This window comes from Cimex lectularius, unplaced genomic scaffold (assembly GCF_000648675.2).
Source record: "Cimex lectularius strain Harlan isolate CLEC.00 unplaced genomic scaffold, Clec_2.1 scaffold17, whole genome shotgun sequence".
NCBI lineage: Eukaryota > Metazoa > Arthropoda > Insecta > Hemiptera > Cimicidae > Cimex > Cimex lectularius.
This window is the reverse complement of record NW_019392640.1, coordinates 2,826,116-2,848,235: the sequence shown is the minus strand read 5'-3', so window position 1 is coordinate 2,848,235 and position 22,120 is coordinate 2,826,116. Positions and strand designations below refer to the sequence as shown.

General features: G+C 35.6%; 2 protein-coding genes and 1 long non-coding RNA gene across 8 annotated transcripts in view; 1 reads left to right on the top strand and 2 right to left on the bottom strand.

Annotated features, from left to right (window-relative positions):
* The window catches only part of LOC106672197 (testis-expressed protein 9), a 43,324-nt gene extending 37,452 nt beyond the window's left edge, over positions 1–5,872 (top strand). For 4 of the 6 annotated variants that reach the window (XM_014403408.2, XM_024229009.1, XM_014403411.2 and 1 more), the window contains 8 exons: positions 2,878–3,095; positions 3,708–3,772; positions 4,522–4,638; positions 4,699–4,837; positions 5,140–5,313; positions 5,372–5,506; positions 5,579–5,713; positions 5,773–5,872. In XM_014403408.2, coding sequence (XP_014258894.1) covers positions 2,940–3,095; positions 3,708–3,772; positions 4,522–4,638; positions 4,699–4,837; positions 5,140–5,313; positions 5,372–5,506; positions 5,579–5,713; positions 5,773–5,856 — 1,005 coding nt within the window. In that variant the 5' untranslated portion in view covers positions 2,878–2,939 and the 3' untranslated portion in view covers positions 5,857–5,872. The other 2 variants (XM_024229002.1, XM_014403412.2) reach the window with 2 other exon arrangements.
* Positions 3,484–4,781, bottom strand: LOC112127689. Its single transcript, XR_002910685.1, has 2 exons — positions 4,691–4,781; positions 3,484–4,628 (listed from the first exon to the last, which is right to left on the bottom strand). It is a non-coding gene; the product is annotated as an uncharacterized LOC112127689 (long non-coding RNA).
* LOC106672193 (serine--tRNA ligase, cytoplasmic) lies at positions 5,847–21,581 on the bottom strand. Its single transcript, XM_014403403.2, has 11 exons — positions 21,322–21,581; positions 14,845–14,915; positions 7,602–7,706; positions 7,410–7,541; positions 7,206–7,346; positions 6,981–7,136; positions 6,729–6,926; positions 6,478–6,667; positions 6,321–6,418; positions 6,141–6,270; positions 5,847–6,051 (listed from the first exon to the last, which is right to left on the bottom strand). Exons 1-11 carry the CDS (start codon positions 21,455–21,457, stop codon positions 5,939–5,941), a joined length of 1,470 nt encoding a protein of 489 aa, XP_014258889.1. The 5' UTR covers positions 21,458–21,581; the 3' UTR covers positions 5,847–5,938.
* Between the last annotated feature and the right edge of the window lie 539 nt (positions 21,582–22,120).

Sequence of the window (22,120 nt, the reverse complement as noted above, 5' to 3'; positions counted from 1 at the left end):
TATCTTTCCCAGATATCTATCAATTGTGAAGAGAGTTATGATTTGGTTTCCTGCTTACTTTTATGTGTCCTGCAGGAAAATCAGATCGTATATCATGCCTCTGACAGTGTACGTGCATTTCTGGAGAACGGTTGATTTCCGACTATTCCTGTGTGTCCTGGAACCCAGGTCTTGCAATTAAGAACCACGAGTGTCGATGTGCATATTCGGTGACATCTGCTTGGCTTGTCACAATTGATAAAACTTTGAGATTTTTTGATGCAAGGTGATGAACCTGTAATTTGTTGGATTGCAGTCGACCAAATTTACAAATTTTTATACTTAAATGATATTAAAATTATTAAAAATTTTATTTGTGTATACCCTCTCGTCAAATTTAATCGCGTGAAAAATATTCAAATCTGGCGAATTTCGGCTTGTAAGACAGTGATAGACAGATAAAATAGAATCATTTATCAGTTTAGGTGTTGTATCGTAACATATTTGTAACACGCCGAGTTACAAATAAATTAATACAATTAGACTTAAAAGTAATTACAAAATTATCACAATAATCTCCTCGAAGAACTAAAAAATGCATTTAGATCACAATACAATTTTCTCTGGAAATGGATCTTCAAAGCCCTTTTAAACTATTAATCATTTTGATACTAACAGGGAGAGCATTGAAAATGTACGTTTCCATGTGGGAAACACATTTATTAGACCATCTAATATTATTTTGACCTGATCTAAAATCATTGTTAGAGAGAGTATTATAAGAATGAATTGTCAAATTAGTAGAGAAAAGGATATTATAGGGATAGATGTATTAGTCGGCGTGCACACTGCGCCCTTTATGAGCTATTGTATCCCCGTTCTGTGTTTAAAGCACGCCGGTAAGTCCTAGTTCATCAAGGAACTTCATTAATAGGCCCGGTTTCGGTGGTCTAATCTCTTCTATGGTACGTTGTATGTCCCAAAAAACTTCCTCCTACGAGCAAGTGAAACGCCATGGTTTGTCAAGCGGACCACGAAAACTAGTGAATTTGTTAATAACGTTGGTGTCTCCTCTGCACATGCCATGTTGTGTTATACTAATCTTCTTCAGATGTCCATTTAGTTTGCAGTGCCCTGTTAAGAATCCTGTTATGATTCGCAGTTTTTCCTGCTTCCTTTAATACATTCGGTTACCTCTTTCCTTACAAAGTTGAAAGACAGTGTTGTGAGTATTTGATTTTAGAACCGAACTGCCACTCGACCTTTTCACGTTATTGATCTAAAGATTCTTCCTTGGTAAAAGGGCTTGAACTGAAATTTCTGTTCATTCCTTCGTGCATACTTATTGAATTGAAACTCATTCCAGGTTTAATCGTTCAGGGTCAACGCCGGCCACCTCAGCCGTAGATCGTACCAACAAATAGTACCGTTTTTGGACAAGCAAACTTTTCCTCAGGCTTTTATTATTACTGAGGTAGTCTGGAAGTTTTACTTGAACTGGAATATGCTGTTCATCCCTTGGAACATCTTTATTGGATTCACCTCAATCCAAGTAGAATCGTTCTTGTAAAACGTCTGATAACTTAGAGCAGTAGATCTTACCAACAGATTAATAGACTTGAGACCTTTTTGACAAACTTTCCCCCCTGATTGTTTTATTACTTAGGTGGGTCAGGAGGTTTGAATTAGAATATCCGATTTATCCCTTGGAGTATGCTTACTCTAGATTAATCCACCTTCTTCCAATCGTTGTTGGTAAACGCCTGGAACCTTATAGCCGTAGGCGTACCAACAGATTAGTACCTTTCATGAAAAACTAGCTTTTTACTCTGACTTTCTTATTGAGTAATAAGATACGTGGGTCCGGAAGTTTGGTTTGAACTGGAATATCCTGTTTATCCCTTTGAATATGCTTACTCTAGATTAAACCTAGTTCCAATCGTTCTTGGTAAACGCCTGGAACCTTTCAGCCGTAGATCGTACCAACAGATAGTACCTTTCATGAAAAATGAGCTTTTACACTGACTTTCCTATTACCCAGTTGGGTCCGGAATTTTGGTTTGAACTGGAATATCCTATTTATCCCTTGTAGTATACTTATTGTATCTTACTGGATCCAACTTCATTCCAAGTTTAATCGTTCGTAAAACGTATGAGACCTAAGAGCAGCAGATCGCCCCAACAGATTAGTACTTTCTTGACCAATGAACTTTTCCCCTTCCTTTTTATTACTTAGGTGGGTTTAGAAGTTTGAACTGAAATATATACTGCTCATCTCTTTGATACTTAACTCAATACTAATTTGACCGTTAATGGTCAATGCCTGGGACATTACAGCCGAAGAACATACCAATAGATAGTACCTTTCTTGACAAACGAACTTTTCCTCTGACTTTTTATTAATTATGTGAGTCCGTAGGTTTCCCAAGTTATTCTTGGGTCATTCTTGGTCTTCACCTGGAACCTTGCGATCAACGAACCTTAAGTAACATTTTAAAACAGATAAAATATAAAAACAAAAACAACATAGGTTTATTTTTACTATTGAAAATTCTTTAAACATATCTTTCAATAACACAATAAACATTACTTTTTATCGATATTATTATGGCTTGGAGTTACACATCTTTGGAGTTACAAGCACGTATTTTAAATATTGTTATTGAGTCATGAATTTCTCAATTGACCTTTAAAACACAACAATAAATTTGCATTCTATGTAAACGTTAGTACAGTTATATAGAATGCAATTTATTGTCATTTTTGTATAGATTTTTAGCACCGTTTCGTTGCGTGCTCACGTGGCCATCGATGCGTAATGTTCACACACGACCTATTTCTGTTTGGAGTACTGTTTCTCTTGTCTCCTTGACAACACATTTTGTTTCTTTTGAGCAGTTCGCATGTCGTGATCAGTTTTCATCTTCTACCTCTCAATCTTCTCATAAACGTTTCCTAGAATGGAAGAGAATCTGTTGGAACAGGAAGCCGCCTACCACAAGCTCAACGCAGAATTGGAGCTGAGGACAAGAAGGCTGATGAAAGACGTCGAAGAAGCGATGAAAGGAAGAAGTGATACGAAAACATGGCCCAACTACAGCTATGACTATTACGACGTAAGCACTGCAAATACAGTAATGAAAAAATAGACAATAATAGGACCCTAAGAAGTAAAAACTGGGTTAGATCAATTTGTAGTAAATAAAACGAAAAAAATGAAGCCTTTTTTGACAGTATGTATCTTGAATAAGACAAAAATCACTTATCTTAGTGTTATTTTTTATTGTTTTCTAAATAAAATTTTCTTTTTTAATTAATTTTAGAATTTTACTATTTATTGATAATTGTGCTTGCCAAAATTATTTTACTAAACTAGTAAATGATTTTTACTAGGCCAATGTTTTGTAATGTAGGTAAACAGTTTTGAATTAAAAAAATATAAATAAAATACTACAAATAACCTATAATGGAATAGGAAGGACAATAAATGAAAACACTAAAATATCACTTTGATGTAGATTCTTTATTATTTAATGAACCAAACTATTTAATCCATGTGCTTATATATGCAACAAATATTTCTCTGCTTCTCTTTGTTTAATGTATTGGTGACCATGTTCAGTGTGTGTTTTCGGATCGTGTTTTAATATAAAATTAAATCTATTAATACCATATCTACCAGTGTATTGTGTTAAAATTGAATGAGTAATGTATATTTATCATTATAGGATTATGAAAATGTTGTAAAGCCAAGAGGGAGAGAGTTGACATCATCATCATGTGGGTACAAGAGGTAACACGCAGAAAAAAAGTGTACTACCCTACAAGTTTATTTACAATAATTCCTGTACATAAGTTATCTTATTTTTTGGCCAACTCTCTTACATTAACACTCAGTTTTATAGAGAAAGCTCTGGACCAAGTTTTCTCTTGTGCACAATGCATTCAAAAACCAAAGGGGGGGGAGCACAGGCTCTGACACAAAAAATTCTCTCTTGGCAAATAGGCCACATACTTCCCTTGAGAAAAACATGTTTCTAATAAGTTCTGAACTTAATTGTAATTTTGGAGTATGAATGCCGTTCTTAGCAACCCTGAAGATGTCAGGATGAAACACATAAGCAAATATAAAAATAGTATTTTGAGATTAAGTATGAAGTAGTTTACAATCAAATTCAGAGCTACTTAGATTCGAAGCTAGGACATTAGTGATGAATTCTGCCCCCCCCACCTTTAAAGTTGAATTTTGAATGGTTAAAAATATATCTTTAACAAATTTTGACTGTTAGGATAATTTGTAAACCAGTTACTTTTTTTATGTAACAATTCAAATTTAGTAATTTTGAATCACTGACCATCTAGTCTTCCTAGCCTAATTGTGTTGTCTGTCAACATTTTCTTCAGTATCGGGACAGTTGTCAGATAAATAAGACAGACAGTATGATTGGTACAGGTTCATCACCCTACAGTCTAGAAAGAGAGATCTCACTATTTTTCCATCATAATTCTTTTTAACACAATGCAATGTGTATACATTTTCAGCCCGATGTCGGATGTAACAAGTGACCTTTCAGATTTACGTTATGAGAAGAAAATCATGACTGTTAGTTCCATGTTGAAGAAAAATGCTCCTGTCCGTAAAAAACTTCCTGCAAATGAGTATGCAAACTATCAATCCGTTTTGTAAATTCAATTTGTAAATAGTGTGTACATTTGTAGGTCGACATTGGATTGCGGGGACCTTATTCCAATGAGCACTAAAGGCCTGAGTGCTGAAAGTGTGGCTAGGTTTCTCAAAGCTAAAGGTAAAATGTTACAAGAGGAACTGGCCAATACTAAAAGAGAGCTAACAAAGAAGGTATTTATATTATTAAGTATAAAAACTATAAGTACTATTAAGTATAAAAAAAAGTTTTAAAAAAGTATATAAGTATAAAATACTTAATATAGTATGTATGTATATGTATGTATGTATGTATTAAGAAGGTATTGATTATAATAATAATAGTGCTTTATTGTGCATAAGAAAAATGACAATTGTTCTTTCATAGCATTTATGCACATAGATCTTGGATCCGTCTGCCAGAGATCGTTAATTAAAGAATCAGAAATAATTTTTGTTTATGTAATCTGATTAAAAAATATATTTTAATCAAACAGACTGATGATTGGAAACGAATTCAGAAGGAATTGAAGGATTCTGAGGACCAAAGGATAAAACTGGCGTCGGATTTAATGAATGCAAGGGAAAAAATTAAAAGACAAGAAGGCAATTTAAATACAATCAACGAACGATTGTCGATGAGAGATTCTGAAAATGCTTTTCTAAAAAAAGTAAATTTTCATACTTGTAAAAATAGTACAAAAAGAAAATTTAATAACACTTTTACAGGAAGTAGAAATGTTAAAACAAGACTTGAAGAAAATAAATCAACAATATTCTAACAACGATGTTAAACTGAACAAAGCAAAAGAAGAAGTGGAAAAGTTCAAGAACCTTTTAAAGATGTCCCAACTCAATGAAAAGGTCTTAAAAGATCCCCCCCCTTTTTTTAAATTAAAATAAATCTATTGAGATAATTTGAACCCTTTTTTATAGGAAGCCAAAGAGAAATATAGAGCAAAAGAAGAGGAAATGAATCTCACTGTAAATAAACTTGAGAGGCATAAAAATGCTCTGCTCTCTGCAATTAAAAAACAGGTTTACTTAATAGACAACCTTAAGACACAAAAGGTAAAAACTTAAAAAAAATTATATGCGATATAAAGTGCTAATCATCATTTTTTTTAAAGGCATACTTAGAACTAAATGGTATCACAAATTATTGTGAAGAGGAATTTTTAAGGCTGTTAAATTGGAGACCAAATGAAGTGTAAAGCTCAATGAAAGACTTTTTTTTCCATACATGTAACTTATAATAAATGATCTGTTCGTAGAAAACTATATTGTTTTATTGGCTCATTGTTGGCTTGCTGCCTTTTTCTTTGACATGCCTTCTTTCTGTTTTTTCTGTTTCTTCGTTTCTTCCTCTTCAATAGGGGCAGCTTTCACAAACGTGATCTCGTGATACTCTATATTAAAAAAATAATAATAATAAAATAAAATACAAAATAAAAAATGAGAAAAGCAAATAATTATTATAAAACCAAATTATCTTTACCTGGTGGGAGGAAGGGATGAAGTGCAGCTGGAACTTTAATTCCTGTTTCAGTCTGATGGGTCTCCAGAATAGCACAGATAACTCTTGTGGTAGCACATGCAGTTGCATTTAGCATGTGAACATAATCAGGCTAAAACGGTAAAGTATAATTATTTTGTCAAAAAAAAAATCATATTTTACCTGTGCATTCATCTTCTTGGTTTGACCGTATCTGACTAAAAGTCTTCTAGCTTGATAGTCTAGACAGTTACTACATGAAACCAACTCTCTAAAAGCGCCTGGAAGATAAGTACTGCATGATTTTTTTTTCTTTATGGGTTATAATAGAAAAACCAACCTGATCCAGGGAACCAGGCTTCCAGATCTAACTTCTTAGAGGCGGCATTATTCAAAGCACCTGACACAATGTTGACGATTCTATAAGCAATTTCAAGTTCTTGATAAAATCCTTCAGCATTTGATATCATCTCTTCAAACATTTCCCATGATTTATTATCAAATGGTGATGTTAATGTAAATTGTTCTACCTATGTTAATGTATGAGGTGATTAGTATTTCCTTAGTGTCTTATATAATTAAAAGGTGTACCTTTTCGAATTGATGAACCCGGAAAATGCCTCTTGTATCCCTTCCATGAGAACCCGCTTCTTGACGGAAGCATGTGCTAACTCCAACGTATTTTATTGGAAGCGAGCCTTCTGAGATCCATTCGCCTTTGTGCAGAGCGGCTAAGGGCTGTTCAGATGTTGCAATAAGATATTGCTCCTCACTACCCTTGCCACTAACCTATGAGAAATCAATGTAAACCGACTTGGGGAAAAAATACAATTTGAAAAATACCTTATACAGTTCCTCGTCAAACTGTTGCAACTGTGCAACCTGTTGCATTACTTCTTTCCTCATGAAAAATGGAGTGTAGATCGGTTTGTAGCCCATCTTGCACCATCTTTGTAAAGCATAGTGTATAAGAGCATATTGCAAAAGTACAGCTGGCCCCTAATAAAGATTTAATTTAATATTTAACATAATTGATGAATTAACAATTTTAACCAAAATGTGAATTACCTTCAAATAAAATCCTCGTCCTCCAGCAACTGCAGCACCTGCTTCAGATTCAAGGCCATCAATCATATGGATCAAATCGACATGGGAATATTTCTTTTTTACACTTGTGTCGCCCCATGTTCGCACTACTGCGTTTTCATCCTAAAATGAATAATCCCTGTTGAATTGTGGGATTTATTCATAAATTAACAACAAAAATCTTACTTCATTGTCGCTTATAGGCACTGAAGGATGAAGATGGTTTCCTAGTTCGCTCAATGCTTTGGTTCTTTCAAGTTCAGTTTCCACAAGACCTTTTTCATTTTCTATCATTTCTCTATCAATTAAAACTCGAATCTAAGGACATTTTATTAAAATTAAAACAATGAAATTGATTTGAGAGTTTGCAAGTAGCACCTCTTTAATTTGAGCAACAGACATGTCTTTGAGATCATCTTGGCTTTGGATGCTTAATAAGTTGAAATCAGCAGCTAGGCCAACATCTCCACCATCCTGTTTATTCTGAAAGTAGTTATGATAATAATTATCAATTAACGTGTGGTCACTAATCACCACATTGATAATAAACTTATTTTAAAACACTATTGAATATAAATTAAGAATAAAAAATGTTAAAACTTAACAATAAAAATAGTTACAATAGAATTTTATGTAGTTTGGCTGTTTCTAAGTTTACGGCGAGCACTGAAGATAGCAAACTGCTGACCAATCCAGCGAGAATAAGCAGATAAAATGATCATAAACAACCAAACTACAAGTACATTACTCTGCCATAAAGAGACTACATAATCACAAAATCTCACAATATATTTTCATCTTAACTCATAAGCAAAAAAAGCTTTATTAAACTACAAATCTTCTCCTTTTTGTAGAAAAATGACCCAGAAATCAATTAATCAACCATTTTTAATGGAACTCGGCTGAACCAAAATGATTTCAATAAAAAATAGTGTATGAGAATTGTGTGTTATGGCAAAATTTAGCCGCTAATTATGGTGTTGGGATATCAACAGTATCAAAATGGGTAAAATCAAAATCTAAACTCCATAAATACAATTTTAAAGTGCTGAACCTCAAGACAATGAAGCTAGCTAATCATGAAAAAATTAATGAAGTTCCTACTTTTCTCTGGTTTATATTTTAGCTACAGTATATTGTATTTCACATTTGTAGATAAAATACATGTATTGTTCTGTTTTAATCGAAAATTAGGTGTTTTTGTACATCTTTTATCGCATGCCAACAGCCTCCATGGATTATATTATTATAAATGGCGTTATCCAAAATGGCTCCATCCCCTTTTTTTTTTTTTTTTTTTTTATATAACTTTCCTTTAAGGAAAGCTAACTTATGGCCTTACGTTAATCATATTGGCCAATGATTATAATTATGGATAATTTTATTTAAGAAAAAGCGTTCTCTTATTTTTACGTCTGTTATATTATGATTTTGTTGCGGTAAATGTATTTAATTAAGGGTTCAATTATATCAGATCTGTGGGAGTAACATAGGAGATTGGACACTGTGATGGGAAGAGGTATGCCGGCCATAATCAGCGACCTGTAAAATGCTTCTCTGCTTGAGGCGGTAAGAGGGCACTCAAGAAGGACGTGGTTGGCATTGGCCACTACTAAGTTGTTGCAGGAGCAGTAAGGGGAATTAAGGATTTTGATTTTATAAAGAAGGACAGGTAGACTATTGTGGTTTAGTCGGAGACGGATTATGGAAGTAAGGGATTGTCGGGGATAATTCATAGAATGGAACCACGAGAAGGAAGGAATATGGGTTTGAATTGATTTGTAAACCTTGGCATTACTTGTGGAGCTAAACTCCCTTTGCCAAGATCTCAAGGAGTGCCTATACAAATGAGATCTAATAGAAGTGATTGGTTTTAAGGGTACTGTGGAGGGAATGGACCACACTTTGGCTGTCAGAGAATATAATTAAGTCAGAAGGGTTCATAGTTTGAGCATACTTTAAGGATTCCAAGATTGCTAACGCTTCGGCAGTAAAAATGGAGGCGACCCCACTCAGTTTAATTTGTAAGGCGAAATTATTGCAGGGATCAAAAAATGAAGCGCCCACCAGATTGCCCTGCTTGGATCCGTCCGTATATAGGGTTAATGCCGCGTCAGATTGACCCCTCATGGCTGCCTGTTCTACATAAGGAGGGAAATGAGACCATTCAGGTACAGCTAAGGGATCCGGTATAGCGTAAGTATGGCTAAACAATAAAGGAAAAGTTTGGGTAAGGTACCTAGGATGATTTGGGGTTGGGGGGATGGAGAGGGTCAATTGAGAAAGTTTTAAGAAAGACTGGACCAGCAATGGAGTTCGTTTGTTTTGCCAGTATCGATTTGTGCTAGCAAGCATAGCTAAGTGTCTGATACGAGCAATAACAGGGTGATTTTCAATAATCATGCAGGAGGATAAGAATCTGCCAGCCACCAAAGATCGTCGCATGTTCAGAGGCATAATTTTGGCCTCCACCTGGAGAGCATTTATTGGTGAGGAATGCATGGCTCCTAGACATATTCTGAGACATTTATTTTGAATTTTGTCCAATTTCGACAGATGAGTTTTGGCCGCATCGCCGAACAATAAAAATCCATAGTCTAATCTAGATAGAATGATAGCTTTATACAGCATGAGAGCAATACTTGGGTGCGAGCCATAGCGGACCTTCATGACACATCTTATATTTACTGCTTTTTCGCATATATCGACCAATTTGGTTATGTGGTTCCTCCATAATAGTTTGCGGTCGAAGGTGACACCAAGTAACTTAAATTGGTCCGTTCTTTTGATCTTATGAGGCCCCAGTTCGATGTATTCACTGGAAATGATCCGTCTCTTCCTTGTAAAGATAGTCACTGCACTCTTAGACTCTGATATATGGAAGCCGCTGTTTCGATTCCATTCGTTGAGGACATTCATTGCTTCAGACAATTCAGACAGTGCTAGGTCTAAATTTTGGTTAGAGCAGTAAACAGTTATATCATCAGCAAAAAGAAGTGTTTTGATGCTGGGAGAAAACGCTGAATCAATCGACGAGACATAAATTGAAAAGAGAACTGGGCTCAAAACTGCTCCTTGAGGTAAGCCAGTATATACCGTCCGTGGGCCTATAATTTTGTCGCCGCATCGGACTAATATTTTTCTGTTACACAGTAGGTTAGTAACGGCTGTAACTATTCGCACCAGTATCTTGATATCTCTCATACGGCTGATTAAAAGAGTGATGTTGACACAGTTGAAAGCATTAGTTAGATCTAGAAACGCAGACACTAAACATTTGTTTTGCGTGAAGCTTTCATAAATATCTGACGTAAAGGAAGTAAGCACATCAAAAGTGTTATGCCCTTTTCTAAAACCTACTACTAAAAACTAACTGGAAGTTTCATATTTTTTTCTAACCACCATTCGATGCGTGCCTTAATCATTCGCTCGTAAGTTTTGATAAATACGGACGATAAGATTCTGCTTTGTCAGGAGGTTTACCTGCTTTTAGGATGGGTCTGATAATTTGAGTGGACCATTCAGGAACATAGACATCATTTATCCAAGCAGAATTAAATATATTGAGGAGATATGTTTTAGCTATCTGTGGAAGTTCCTTCAACATCACATATTGTATACCATCCTGACCAGGGGCTACATTTTTAGTATTTTTCATGGCGAGGTCTAGTTCAGTTGGAGTAAGGAGCCATAGGAGGAGCTAGAGAGTTGGTGAAGTCCTCAATCCAGTCTATATTATTGGTTGGATAAGAGCTGCGGGTTACACCGGTGGACAGTCGTTTCACTCTCTTCCATACCATTGATAAAGGGGTTTCTCTGTTCAGCGAGTCACAGAAGCTACGCCAGCTATCAACTTTTTTTTGTTTAAACAATCTGGAGCACTTTGCTGCTGCTTTTTTGGCCTCAATGAAGTTAGTTATATTGGGATGTGATTTATATAAAGAATATTTCCGTTTACTTTCATCCCAGGTGGATTTGCACTCAACATCCCAGCAGAATTTGGGAGAACGTGACTTGTTTGAAGTCTCAAACGTCGATAAGGAATCGTTTTATCAGCTGCTTTTTGGATTATTTGCAAAAAATTGTCAAAGTCTCCTGGCGGGTTTTCTGAACAAAGTGCACTGATTGTATCTCTGTATGTAGGCCAATTAGCTTTTCTTGTAATCCAGCCCTCCCAAGAGGTCGCAATACGCCCCTCGACAGCAGAGCCTACTTTATAATCTATGAGAATAGCTAAATGATCTGATCCTAAATGTGGTCCAACACTTTCCAGGAACAATGGGGAGTTAGAGAAGCGGATGTTAAGGTAATATCTGGTGCTGAGGGGTTTCGGTCTGGTCTAGAGACAAGGGTAGGAGTACCATCATTGAGGAAGCAGAGGTGATGCGTGTCTATAGGTCCATGAGGTGTCTACCTGGGTGGTCAGTATACGAGAACCAAAAGCTGTATGGTGGATATTGAGGTCGCCTCCGAGAAAAAATGGAGAGGGAATTAAATTAAGTAAGGAGGACCAATCAAAAGAAGATAAATTGAGAGCTGGTTTAACATATAATGACACAAAAGATACAGGGATATTGTTAATATTAAGAGATATTGCACATATTTGGACATTACAACCAAAATTGTGCGAAATATTTATTATTCTGTAATTATAAGACTGTTTTATTAAAATGGCACATCCCCCGTAGCCATCTTGGCGGCCATCATGGATAAAATCATAGCCACTAAATGTAAAATTATGGTTGTTGGTAAGCCAAGTCTTGGATAACAAGGCTATGTCAATATTGTGGGATGACACTAAAACTTCTAAGTTAGGCTTATTAGCTCGAACTGATCTAGTATTCCATTGTAAAATATGGAATTTGTTGCTTGTTGTCATTAATGAAAAAATAAAATAGGATGAATTATTGAAATATGGATAGAAGTTTTAACATTAGCTTTCGGCAACTTCTTTATGACAGTATCCCAGGTTTGACACGTAAATTTATTCCTGAGGTTATTGTAAACAAAGAAGATAGATAAGGGTTGAGAATTTCGAACTTGAGTTTGGATCCTGGTATTCATGAAATCTTCTAAGGGACAGGTGACGTCTATCTTGGTAAAGATTAAATTATTTTTAATCAGGATTCCAACACCTCCATATTCGTCCTTCCCATCCACTCTAAGAAAATGAAAATTTGGAAAATGAATTTTTTGTTGTGGGCGAAGCCACGTTTCAGAAAGAAGTACTATATTGATTGAGGAATTATCAATAACTTGTTCTAAAAGTCCTTTTTTTGGAATTATTGAGCGAGAATTCCATTGTAAAAAACGTAAGTTTAGGTGTGGTGTTAAACTCATTTTAGATTAGGTTTATTTATAATTTTTGTTTTGAGGATTAAGTTGTTGCAGTTCGTATATAATGGTTTGATAAGCTTTTGAGATAGTTTGAATTATATCTTCTGGGTCTATATAAGTTTCATGGTTTAAATCTGCTAGTGTGTTTTTAAGCATGTTTATGCTGTAAGAGAATTTTTCTTTGATTAAGGGATTAAGTTGAGAGTTGGCTTGAAGGCCAAAGTCAGGAGCTGCCTCGGGTTGGGTGGCGGTTTTTCTCAGTGTTTGAGAATTTGAAGACTCTTTGTTATAAGTGAGGAGAGATGGGTCTTTTCTGCCAGGTTCTGGTTGTCCTGGACGTTCGTATGGTTTTTTTTTATAAGATGTCAAGCGGAGTGTCCGGGATTTTGTGTTGTTTTGTTTAGTACTTGTTAAATGGGTTTCTATGTCAGGAAATTCCTCTATGTTTTCGAGAAGATTAAATCTATTTGAGGTGATAGTTGAATAAAGAGTACTAGCATTAGCTTTTTTCAGTTTTTGTTCTGTAATCCTGGAATATTCAGGGCAGGTTCTATCGCTAGATTTATGCCTGCCTGAACAGTTAGAACATTTCGTTTCTCCTTCACAATTATTGGTGTGATCATGTTGGAGTCCACAATTCTCGCACCGACTTTTGCTTTTGCACTGATCTTGCAAATCATTAAAACGGAAACAGTTGCGGTACTGCCTAATTGGAGGAACGTAGGGATCTACCCGGCATCTCATTCCATAGATAGATACATTCTCCGGGAGTTTTTGAGCGTCAAACGTAAGAATACATGTACCTAACTTGGATACTTTTATTGTGGAGTCCTCAGAGATTGTTTTTGTAATACATCTAACATTTTTAATTTTGATTGGAGATTGGATTACTGACAGAATTCCTTGATCTTCAAGATCTATATCGACATTTCGGATCACTCCCATCTTATTTATAAAAAATGAGGGGATATAAGCATAAAAATTGTGTTGGTTTAAGCAGGAGGCATCTACAAAATAATTAGCTGTTATCTTAGTTTTGAATTCAATTTTAATCCTATTCCGTCCTGTAGCGATCATATTTATTATTTCGTTATGTTTAAATCCTGATGAAAAAATAATTTTTCCCAATTTCATGGGATGAATTTTTCCAGCATTGCGGTCGGGACTCTCCACAAAAACAACAAACGGACCAACATCATCTGTCTTATATCTGTTTGAGGCTAACGATAGCAAAAAGGATTTTTTGTCTAGTTTATTTCCGTCAATGTTTATTCGTTTATCATTGGGTGTAACTACAGTGACTTTATTAAATCCTGTAACAGGTGAAGCGGGTCTTTTTAGTGAAGTTCTTTGTTTTTGATTGTTATTGTTAATAGAATAACCAGTACAATTTTGAGAAAGTTCCATGTGTTCGGAAAATTTGTCTGGAGGATCTTTCCCCCCGCTTGAACTTGACATGGCAAAATGAAATAGAAATTAGACAAAAATATAAATTAAATTAGAATAATTATTCTATATAATCCTTGTATGGAAGAATGATTTTTAGATTGTTCGAGGTAAACAGCACAATTATCCGTGAACGGAGATAAGAACAGAAACACGTCCGCACCTTATCGAATCCACAACACGACTTAGTTCAGTTAAAAAGGGTTCTACAGTAGTAAACAATGGCACCCTTCACTGGAAGTTTCAAAAGATTATGGTGGCTAAGTGGTCAGTATTACTCTTGTTGTGGGTTCAATTATTTTCAAGAACATAATTTATTATTAAAACTTCACATGGACATGTTATGCTGTCTCTTCTTCTTCCTGGCAATATCTGCACAGGCGCTTGTTTCTGCCACTCTGAGTTTATATACATGCCTCTGGCAGGGTGCAGTTAGCAGTCCAACTATTATTCTAGTCCTAACACATTATAGATTTACTAGTTCTACCATTAATATCTGGCATTATAAGAGATCCACCTGAAGAATTTATGAACTTATGAACCAAGAACAGAAGGCAATCCCTTCAATTTTTCATACATTACATCAGATTGACATAGCTGGTAGCCAATACATCAGATAGCCATGTCATGCCAATTACTCCTTGATTTGATTCCCTTCCTTCAATTAGTGGGTTTCAAAATCTAGTGAAGTTACTCCTCGATTTTATTTTGTTTATTTATTTATTCTTTAATAATTTCTTGCCAAAGAACTTTTATTATATAATAAAATGAATAGACTAACTTTAAAATTAACATCGTATAACATTTATATAAATGTATTATTATTGATAATAAATACCTTCATTTTTTCTCCGATCGCTTTGCTACAAACATTTTTCAGCCGATTCAGCTCATCTGCTCTGTGCCTCACTGAAAACAATTTAAAAATTGACGTCACTCGTGGTTTATGTTTACAGTAACAAATGCCTTTTAAGAAAACTTTATTGCTTTGATTAATAAAATAAGACAATTTTGTACTAATTTATCACAACAAATTTATCAAGTTTAATAATATCATTCAATTAATTAAGGTTTTAAGTTGAGATAAAAAAGTCAGTGTCACAAGCGGGATTTGAACCCACAACATTCGGCTTGTTACACTGCTACTCTACCACTTGAGCTATCGTGACTTCGATCTCCTCAGGCACTAACATCCCATCTCAACCCCACCTTTTGAATTTTCCCTCCTTTTTGCCATTTTTCAATTTATTAATTGAAGGTAGGTGCGTGAAGGTTTAGGTGCAGCGGATCACGAAAAATCGTGAATTTAATAATACCATTTTTATCAGATGCACCCTTTCTTTACCTCCTTTAATGAAATACACAATTTGTATGTTACAAGAAAACATACTGCCATGAGTATATCATCGATCGTCACTACCTACATCACTTGTTTATTGATTTCAAGCGTGCATACAACAGTCTATCCAGGCAGAAGATTATTGATATGCAGAAAGAGTTCGGTACCCCCACTAAATTAATCAACTTTATAAATATTTGCTTTTAGAAAAAGTAAAGGAAAATATTGAAATTAACCAGAAAGTATGATTTTCAAGGGATCATCCAGACAAGGTATGATTTTAGTGGTGAGGACTGTAAGGCTTAGGAGAGAACCACAAGCGACAAGAAAGAAAGCAAAGTCTATGGGATCAAGAGGTATTATGAGAAAACTAAGTATATGCTAGTTTGATGTTTGATAACAGAAATGTCCGTTGAAAAAAAATGGGAAAAAGATCAGAAATGTAAACACATTCAAGTATTTGGGCACCACATTCATCAAGCAGCAAGAGTTAAAAAGTGAAGTAAAAGAAATATTAACTGTATGTAGCAGATGTCTCTTTGCGTTGAATCCGTTAATGAAGACCAAGTCTATAAATTAATTTATAATTTTAATTAATTTATAAAACACTCCTCTAATTTTATATGCAAGTGAATCATCGTTACTTAGTCAGAGCGACTGTGACATGATTATAATTTGAGTAGAAAAGTATTGAGAAGAATATTTGGTCCCAAAGAGGAAAATAAGAGCAAATAGGGAGCTTAGCGAGTTGTACACGTCGCCTTACTTAGTGACAGATATTAAAGGAAAAAGGGTCAACTGGTTGGGTCATATTGAAAGAATGGATACGGACAAGACGATGAGCTAATTGTATAGAAATAGAACTGAAGGAAGAAGGAAAGCAGGAAACAAGACAAAGATTGTTAGAAGAAGTAAAGGAAGATTTGGGGAAGGCAGATAAGTAGACGGGGAATGAAAGCAGTTGAAAGGAATGAAAGTTCTCCTTCAAGGATTGTAATGCAAGAAAATTTACCATAAAACAAATAAAATTGTCAAAAGAATCATCTTGAAATATTAAAAGATTAAATTATTATTTAGTTTTAATACGTTTAGACTGATTTAATACAATTGTTCAAAAAGAAATGAAAAATGTTTAAATATACAGGGTGAATTGCTACTCGTGCTACAAACTTCTCCAGTAGATTCTTCACCCTAAAATGAACAAAAAAGTTCATATTGTCCATGGTCCNGTTGAGAATCGGACCATGGACAATATGAACTTTTTTGTTCATTTTAGGGTGAAGAATCTACTGGAGAAGTTTGTAGCACGAGTAGCAATTCACCCTGTATTTGGAAAAAGTTGAAATATAAATAGATAAGTAAGGTCTTCAGACCTATCTGTCAATTGACCACTAAAACATAAAGGGATAAATAGATAAGGTTTAACTATCATTGGAAAATGTTTGAAGTAATGTGAATTTTATTAATTTATTTTTATATTTTTTATTTATGAACTTATCTCTTTCTCTTTTTAATAAATAAAAATTATATTGATTTAATTAATCATTTTAACAGTAAAAAAAGTAAATAAATTAAGATTTTTTTTTAAACACTATGTAGACGATTTTTTATGTGTATGGTCGGGAACACAAGAGGATCTAAAAGAATTCCTTAAATTAATTAATTCTTTACAACTAGTATAAATTTTACATCGGAAATAAATAAAGATGGTTGTTTAAACTTTTTAGACTTAGAACTGATCTTAATAGATAACCTAATTGAAATAGACGCATATAGAAAACCCACAACGACATACACTATGATACCGCCAGATTCTTCTCACCCATAGACTCAAAACGCCATTGGATTCATTTGGCTCGTAGACCGTATGTTGAAACCCCCATTAATACCTGCTAATTATAAAAAAGAATTAGAATTACTTAACTAAAAACAAAGGATATCAAGAAATATATATCGATAGGTAGCTAGTAACAATACTAAAAAATTAACTTTAAAAGAAGCAATAATCGGACTCAGCCACCCCACCATAAACGAATCATTAGATTTTTGTTCTTCCCAAACATTGGAGAACTATCAGAAAATGTATGGAAAATTCTCGAATAACAAGGTTTTAGAGTAGCTTTTAGAGGTACGTGTTCACTTAAAAACATCCTCTAGAAACCTAAACCAAGACTGACAACTTGTCAAATAGCAATGTTTACAAACTTTGGGTTTAACTGTAATGATTGTGATATTAAATATACAGCACAAAACGGCAGAGAAATTAAAACGAGAGTTAAAGAACACTTGCCTAAATCAAATGGGCTTTCTGAATTTAAGGACCATCTAAATGAAACAAAACACAATTTAATTTAAATACGACAGGGTTACACAGTTTAAACAAATGGAGGGAACTAGATAGGTTTGATAATTTGAAATTAAATAAAATTTAAAAAATGTAAATTTTAAACATGAAGATAAATGCATAAATATGTAATATATTTTGATTTACCACCTATTTTAATCATGCACCTAAATAATATTTGCCATATAAATTAATCACAAATTTAAAATGATTTTCTTACAGTACTTACTGTACCAGTTAACTAGTGACACCTGAGGGATACACTAGAAGTAAAGGAAATAGCAATCTGCGCATTCTTTGATATTGAAGGAGTCTTTGATATTTGCATCTCAAGTATCCATGAAGGTCTGTTCATAAAAATAATAGAGAAAATCCTTGATAAATACATTAGACATGACTGTGGAATTAATCCCAATCAGCATGCCTATTTACCAGGAAAATCAGTGGAAACTGCTTTGCATTCACTGGTAGGAAGGATAGAGAAATCATTACTCAATAATGAATACACATTAGGGTGCTTCTTTGATATCCAAGGGGCGTTTGATAATGCAGATACTTCTTGTATTGTGTCAGCACTAAATAGATATAATGTTGACCATCACCTCACAGGATGGGTGAAAACCTACCTGGAGGGACGGATCGTAAATATGTGCTTAGGCAGTAGCATTCTTAGTACTAATGTCAAAGGAGGCTGTCCACAGGGACCTCACCTCTTCTGTGGTTAATCACAGTAAACAGTTTAATAGAACTTCTGAATAATTCAGGCTTCTACAGCCAATTATTTTCAGATGGTACCATAATGATCACAGGTAGAGATCCCCTGACTCTTTCACTGCTGATGAAGGATGCCATGGGGTTGCTTTCTGAGTGGTGTTGTGATAAAGGTCTTTCAATTAATCCAGCTAAACTGGAACTGATAATGTTTGGTAGGAGAAGAACATTAGGTAATTTCAAAAACTCTAAATTTCAGGGCATCGAATTAAAATTAAGGGATTCAATCAAATTCCTCAGGGTGACGTTTGACAGGAAACTTGATTGGAAAGGCACATTATCTATGGTGCAATGTAGGAGAATTGTTGGTAGAACATGGGGTATCAAACCTTGGGTGGCCAAATGGATATATACTGCAATTATTCTACCTAGATTTCTATTCGCAGCCCTAGTATGATGGAAAGGGCTAGAAAATAAAGGGAATATTACAAATTAAGGTCATTTCAAAGACTAGGCTGCTTGATGATGAAAAAGAGATCAACATCTAGGCTGGTAGAGGAAACTGTTGATCTTATCAATAGGATCACTTCTAGGTATGAGAATAGGGTAACCCTTATTTGGATACCAGCACATAAAGGAGACTATGGCAATGAAGAGGCGGATAGCCTGGCCAAAGAAGGCTCAAATACTGTGTTTGTCGGGCCACAACCGGTACTACCCCACTCTATAAGCACGGCGAAAGAGAGTAACAATAGCTGGGGCATGAAACAATTCCTTAAAGAATGGAATCTGTCCCCCGGACATAGGTAATCGAAGGAGTTTGTGAAGGAGATCAAACCAACAGAATCGAAATGGCTATTCTCTAACTCAAGGAAGGGAATTAGGAGGCTGATAGGTATCCTGACAGGCCATTGCCCTTTGAGAAGACCCCTCTTCGTAATGGATATTTTACCAGACCCCTTCTGCCATTTTTGTGAAATAAAAGAAGAAACCGCACGGCACTACCTCGCAGAGTGTGATAGGTACACCAGGTATAGATAACTTTTGAAGGAGAGGACATCACCAAATCACTCCCCGAGATAAAATGGTCCAAAATCTTAGGATTTGTGAACAAGTCCAAGAAGTTTATGTGAACATGTGAACCGACCAAGTTCCGGACCCTTTAGGGATGGGGAACGAGTCTACCCAGGCATTTAACCCCTCGGTATATATATATATATATCAAAACACGTAGACCAAATCACTCTAGATAGATTGGAGAAATGTTAAGAACCAGAAAAGCTGAAACAAGCGTAAGAAGAGACTATATAAAGTCAGCCTAACCAAAGGATGTCCGCAAGGAGGGGTACACGGTACACTATCATTAATGGATCCTAACAATTGACAAATTGCTCAAAACTCTCGACCGTAAAGGGATAAATTGTCAGGGCTATGCGGATAATATAGCCCTGACTGCTGGGGGAAAATTCAATCATACAATAGCTCTTAAAGGGCACGGTATAAAATACACACTGACTAATCATCTACATCTACATTGTTGTAATTCACGTTTTTCACATGTTCATAATTTAACGTTATCAAAACCAGCTTCTCTTCGGAATGTCGCTTTGGCAGTGGATCTGTGGGTTCACTCTAAAGCTGCGAACCCAGTATGTTTGCGAACCAGCGGAGAGCCAGGTTCGTCTTTAGTGTGTATGCTTCTGTGCTGAACTAACAGTTCGCGAACATTCAAGAGCGTTCCAATGGTTGTCGGTTTTTGGGTGAACTCAAAGGGAGCACACTAGGTGAAGAACGTTATATAGTGTGTACTACTCTTGTAACCTAACATCACATTGTGCAATCTCCAAAACCATGAAGTGGCCAGAGGAAAAATGTCTCACTCTTGTCGAACTGTACCAAAAATACTCATTATTGTGGGATCCTAAAGATTCCAATTACAAAAAACAAAAACCTGAAAGAAGACACATGGCGAGAAATTGGTTAAAAAAAATAATTAAATTGGAAGTCATGGTTAGCTCTCTTTTTATAGAAATTTGCTCACCAAAAATGACAGGGCCTTCTATAGTCTTCAGCCAAATAGTGGATAATTCCTGGCCAACTCCTGGACGACTCTTACTGCCTGTGCTCCACCAAGACAGCTCTACTCCAACTGTCTCAGATTCGGTAAGAAAACCAGACAAGTCCTCACCTCAGTTGAGGTCAGACCTGAGTGCTCAATGGACAACGATTTTACATTTTACGGGAATGATTTTCACTCAGAACATTTGAAACATTAATTGGTAAACTGAGAAGTGATGAAACGAAGTCCTTCAATTATTTTTGAACAACAGCATCATCTTTTGATGTTTTTGTTTGTATTCATCTAGGGTTTTATCCCACAGTACAGGTCTCTTTTGGACCAGCAAAAGTAAAATTTCTTCTGATAGGTCTGAAATACAGAATGCGAACACCAAAATGACCCGACGTGATTCTTATACCCTCTATACTCCTTCCAAACATTCTGAGCTACCTAATGAATGGGCTACGCAGTGCAAAGCTTGTTCACATTACACCAGCCCGGGCATTTTACCAGCTCTCCACAGTGACAAAACCTCTGAAGAAAATGCCGGACTCGGTATTTTTGCCGGATCCGGCTAAATGTGAACTTCATATAAAATGTACAGCCAATGGCCCTTCCAGCAGTTTTACCGGTCCGGTATAGTGGGAAAGGGGCCTTAGAAATGAGACCCTAGCCAGTTGAACCTCTGTATTGTCGACAACTGGAAAGTTAAGTTTCAGAAATTCTGTTTGCATTCAATCACACCTCATGGACTTCTAAAGCCTTTATCTTTATAAATACCTTCTGTAGGAAAGAGCGTGTTTAATTTTGTTATCATATCGCACCAATTAATCATCTTTGCGATGAGCGGTATTGTACTCACTCTGCCTCCATTTGACATCGTTGTCGACGACAGTATCGACGAGTCCGACGCTTTTAAATCGGTCCCGTTGGTTTTTGCGGATCTTCTCCGGGTCTCCGCCTTTCTCAGCCCTGAACAGGTCCAAATCCAACACCATGGTCGTATCTTATCTGACGTACCGGTGGCGAATGAAGATTGAAGTTGAAGAACGCGTGGAACCTCCGCCGCTAACCTGCGACCTGCCGGCCATCCTTGCTAACCTCCGTTCCAATTTCCAATCTACGTCGTCGCGTAACCATTGACATCGTGTTTTTTCTCTGGATCGCACTATTACGAAATCTTTTTTTTTTTAATTTGCGTTTATTTGTTTAACATTATAAATAATATTAAACGGTATATTGATTTTTTTAAATTGAATTGATCGTTGATGTTAATTTCTCTATGTACAATATTGATTTATTAGATAGACGTTTCGCGGAAAGACAAAAATCTTGTCCATTTCCTCGTAAAACTCATCCATTAACCTTGTTTAAACCTTGAAGAACCGATTTCTCATCTATCTTATAAATTAAAAAAAAAAAGGTAAACAAAGACACCATTTCCCCCCCAAATTGTTTTTAAAAACAAACGCAATTGTTCGTCCTTGGGATTGCAGATAATTGCCTAACTACGCATTTTTTTCTTTCAAGAAAACCTTATTTTTGGCGTTCGCACTTCGCAGAGTAGGTTAATTTCCGAATGGACGGCTCAAGGTCCGCATGCTCATGAGTCAAACCCACGGTTGACTATCTCACGGTCCCGTACCTTAAAATCCAATCAA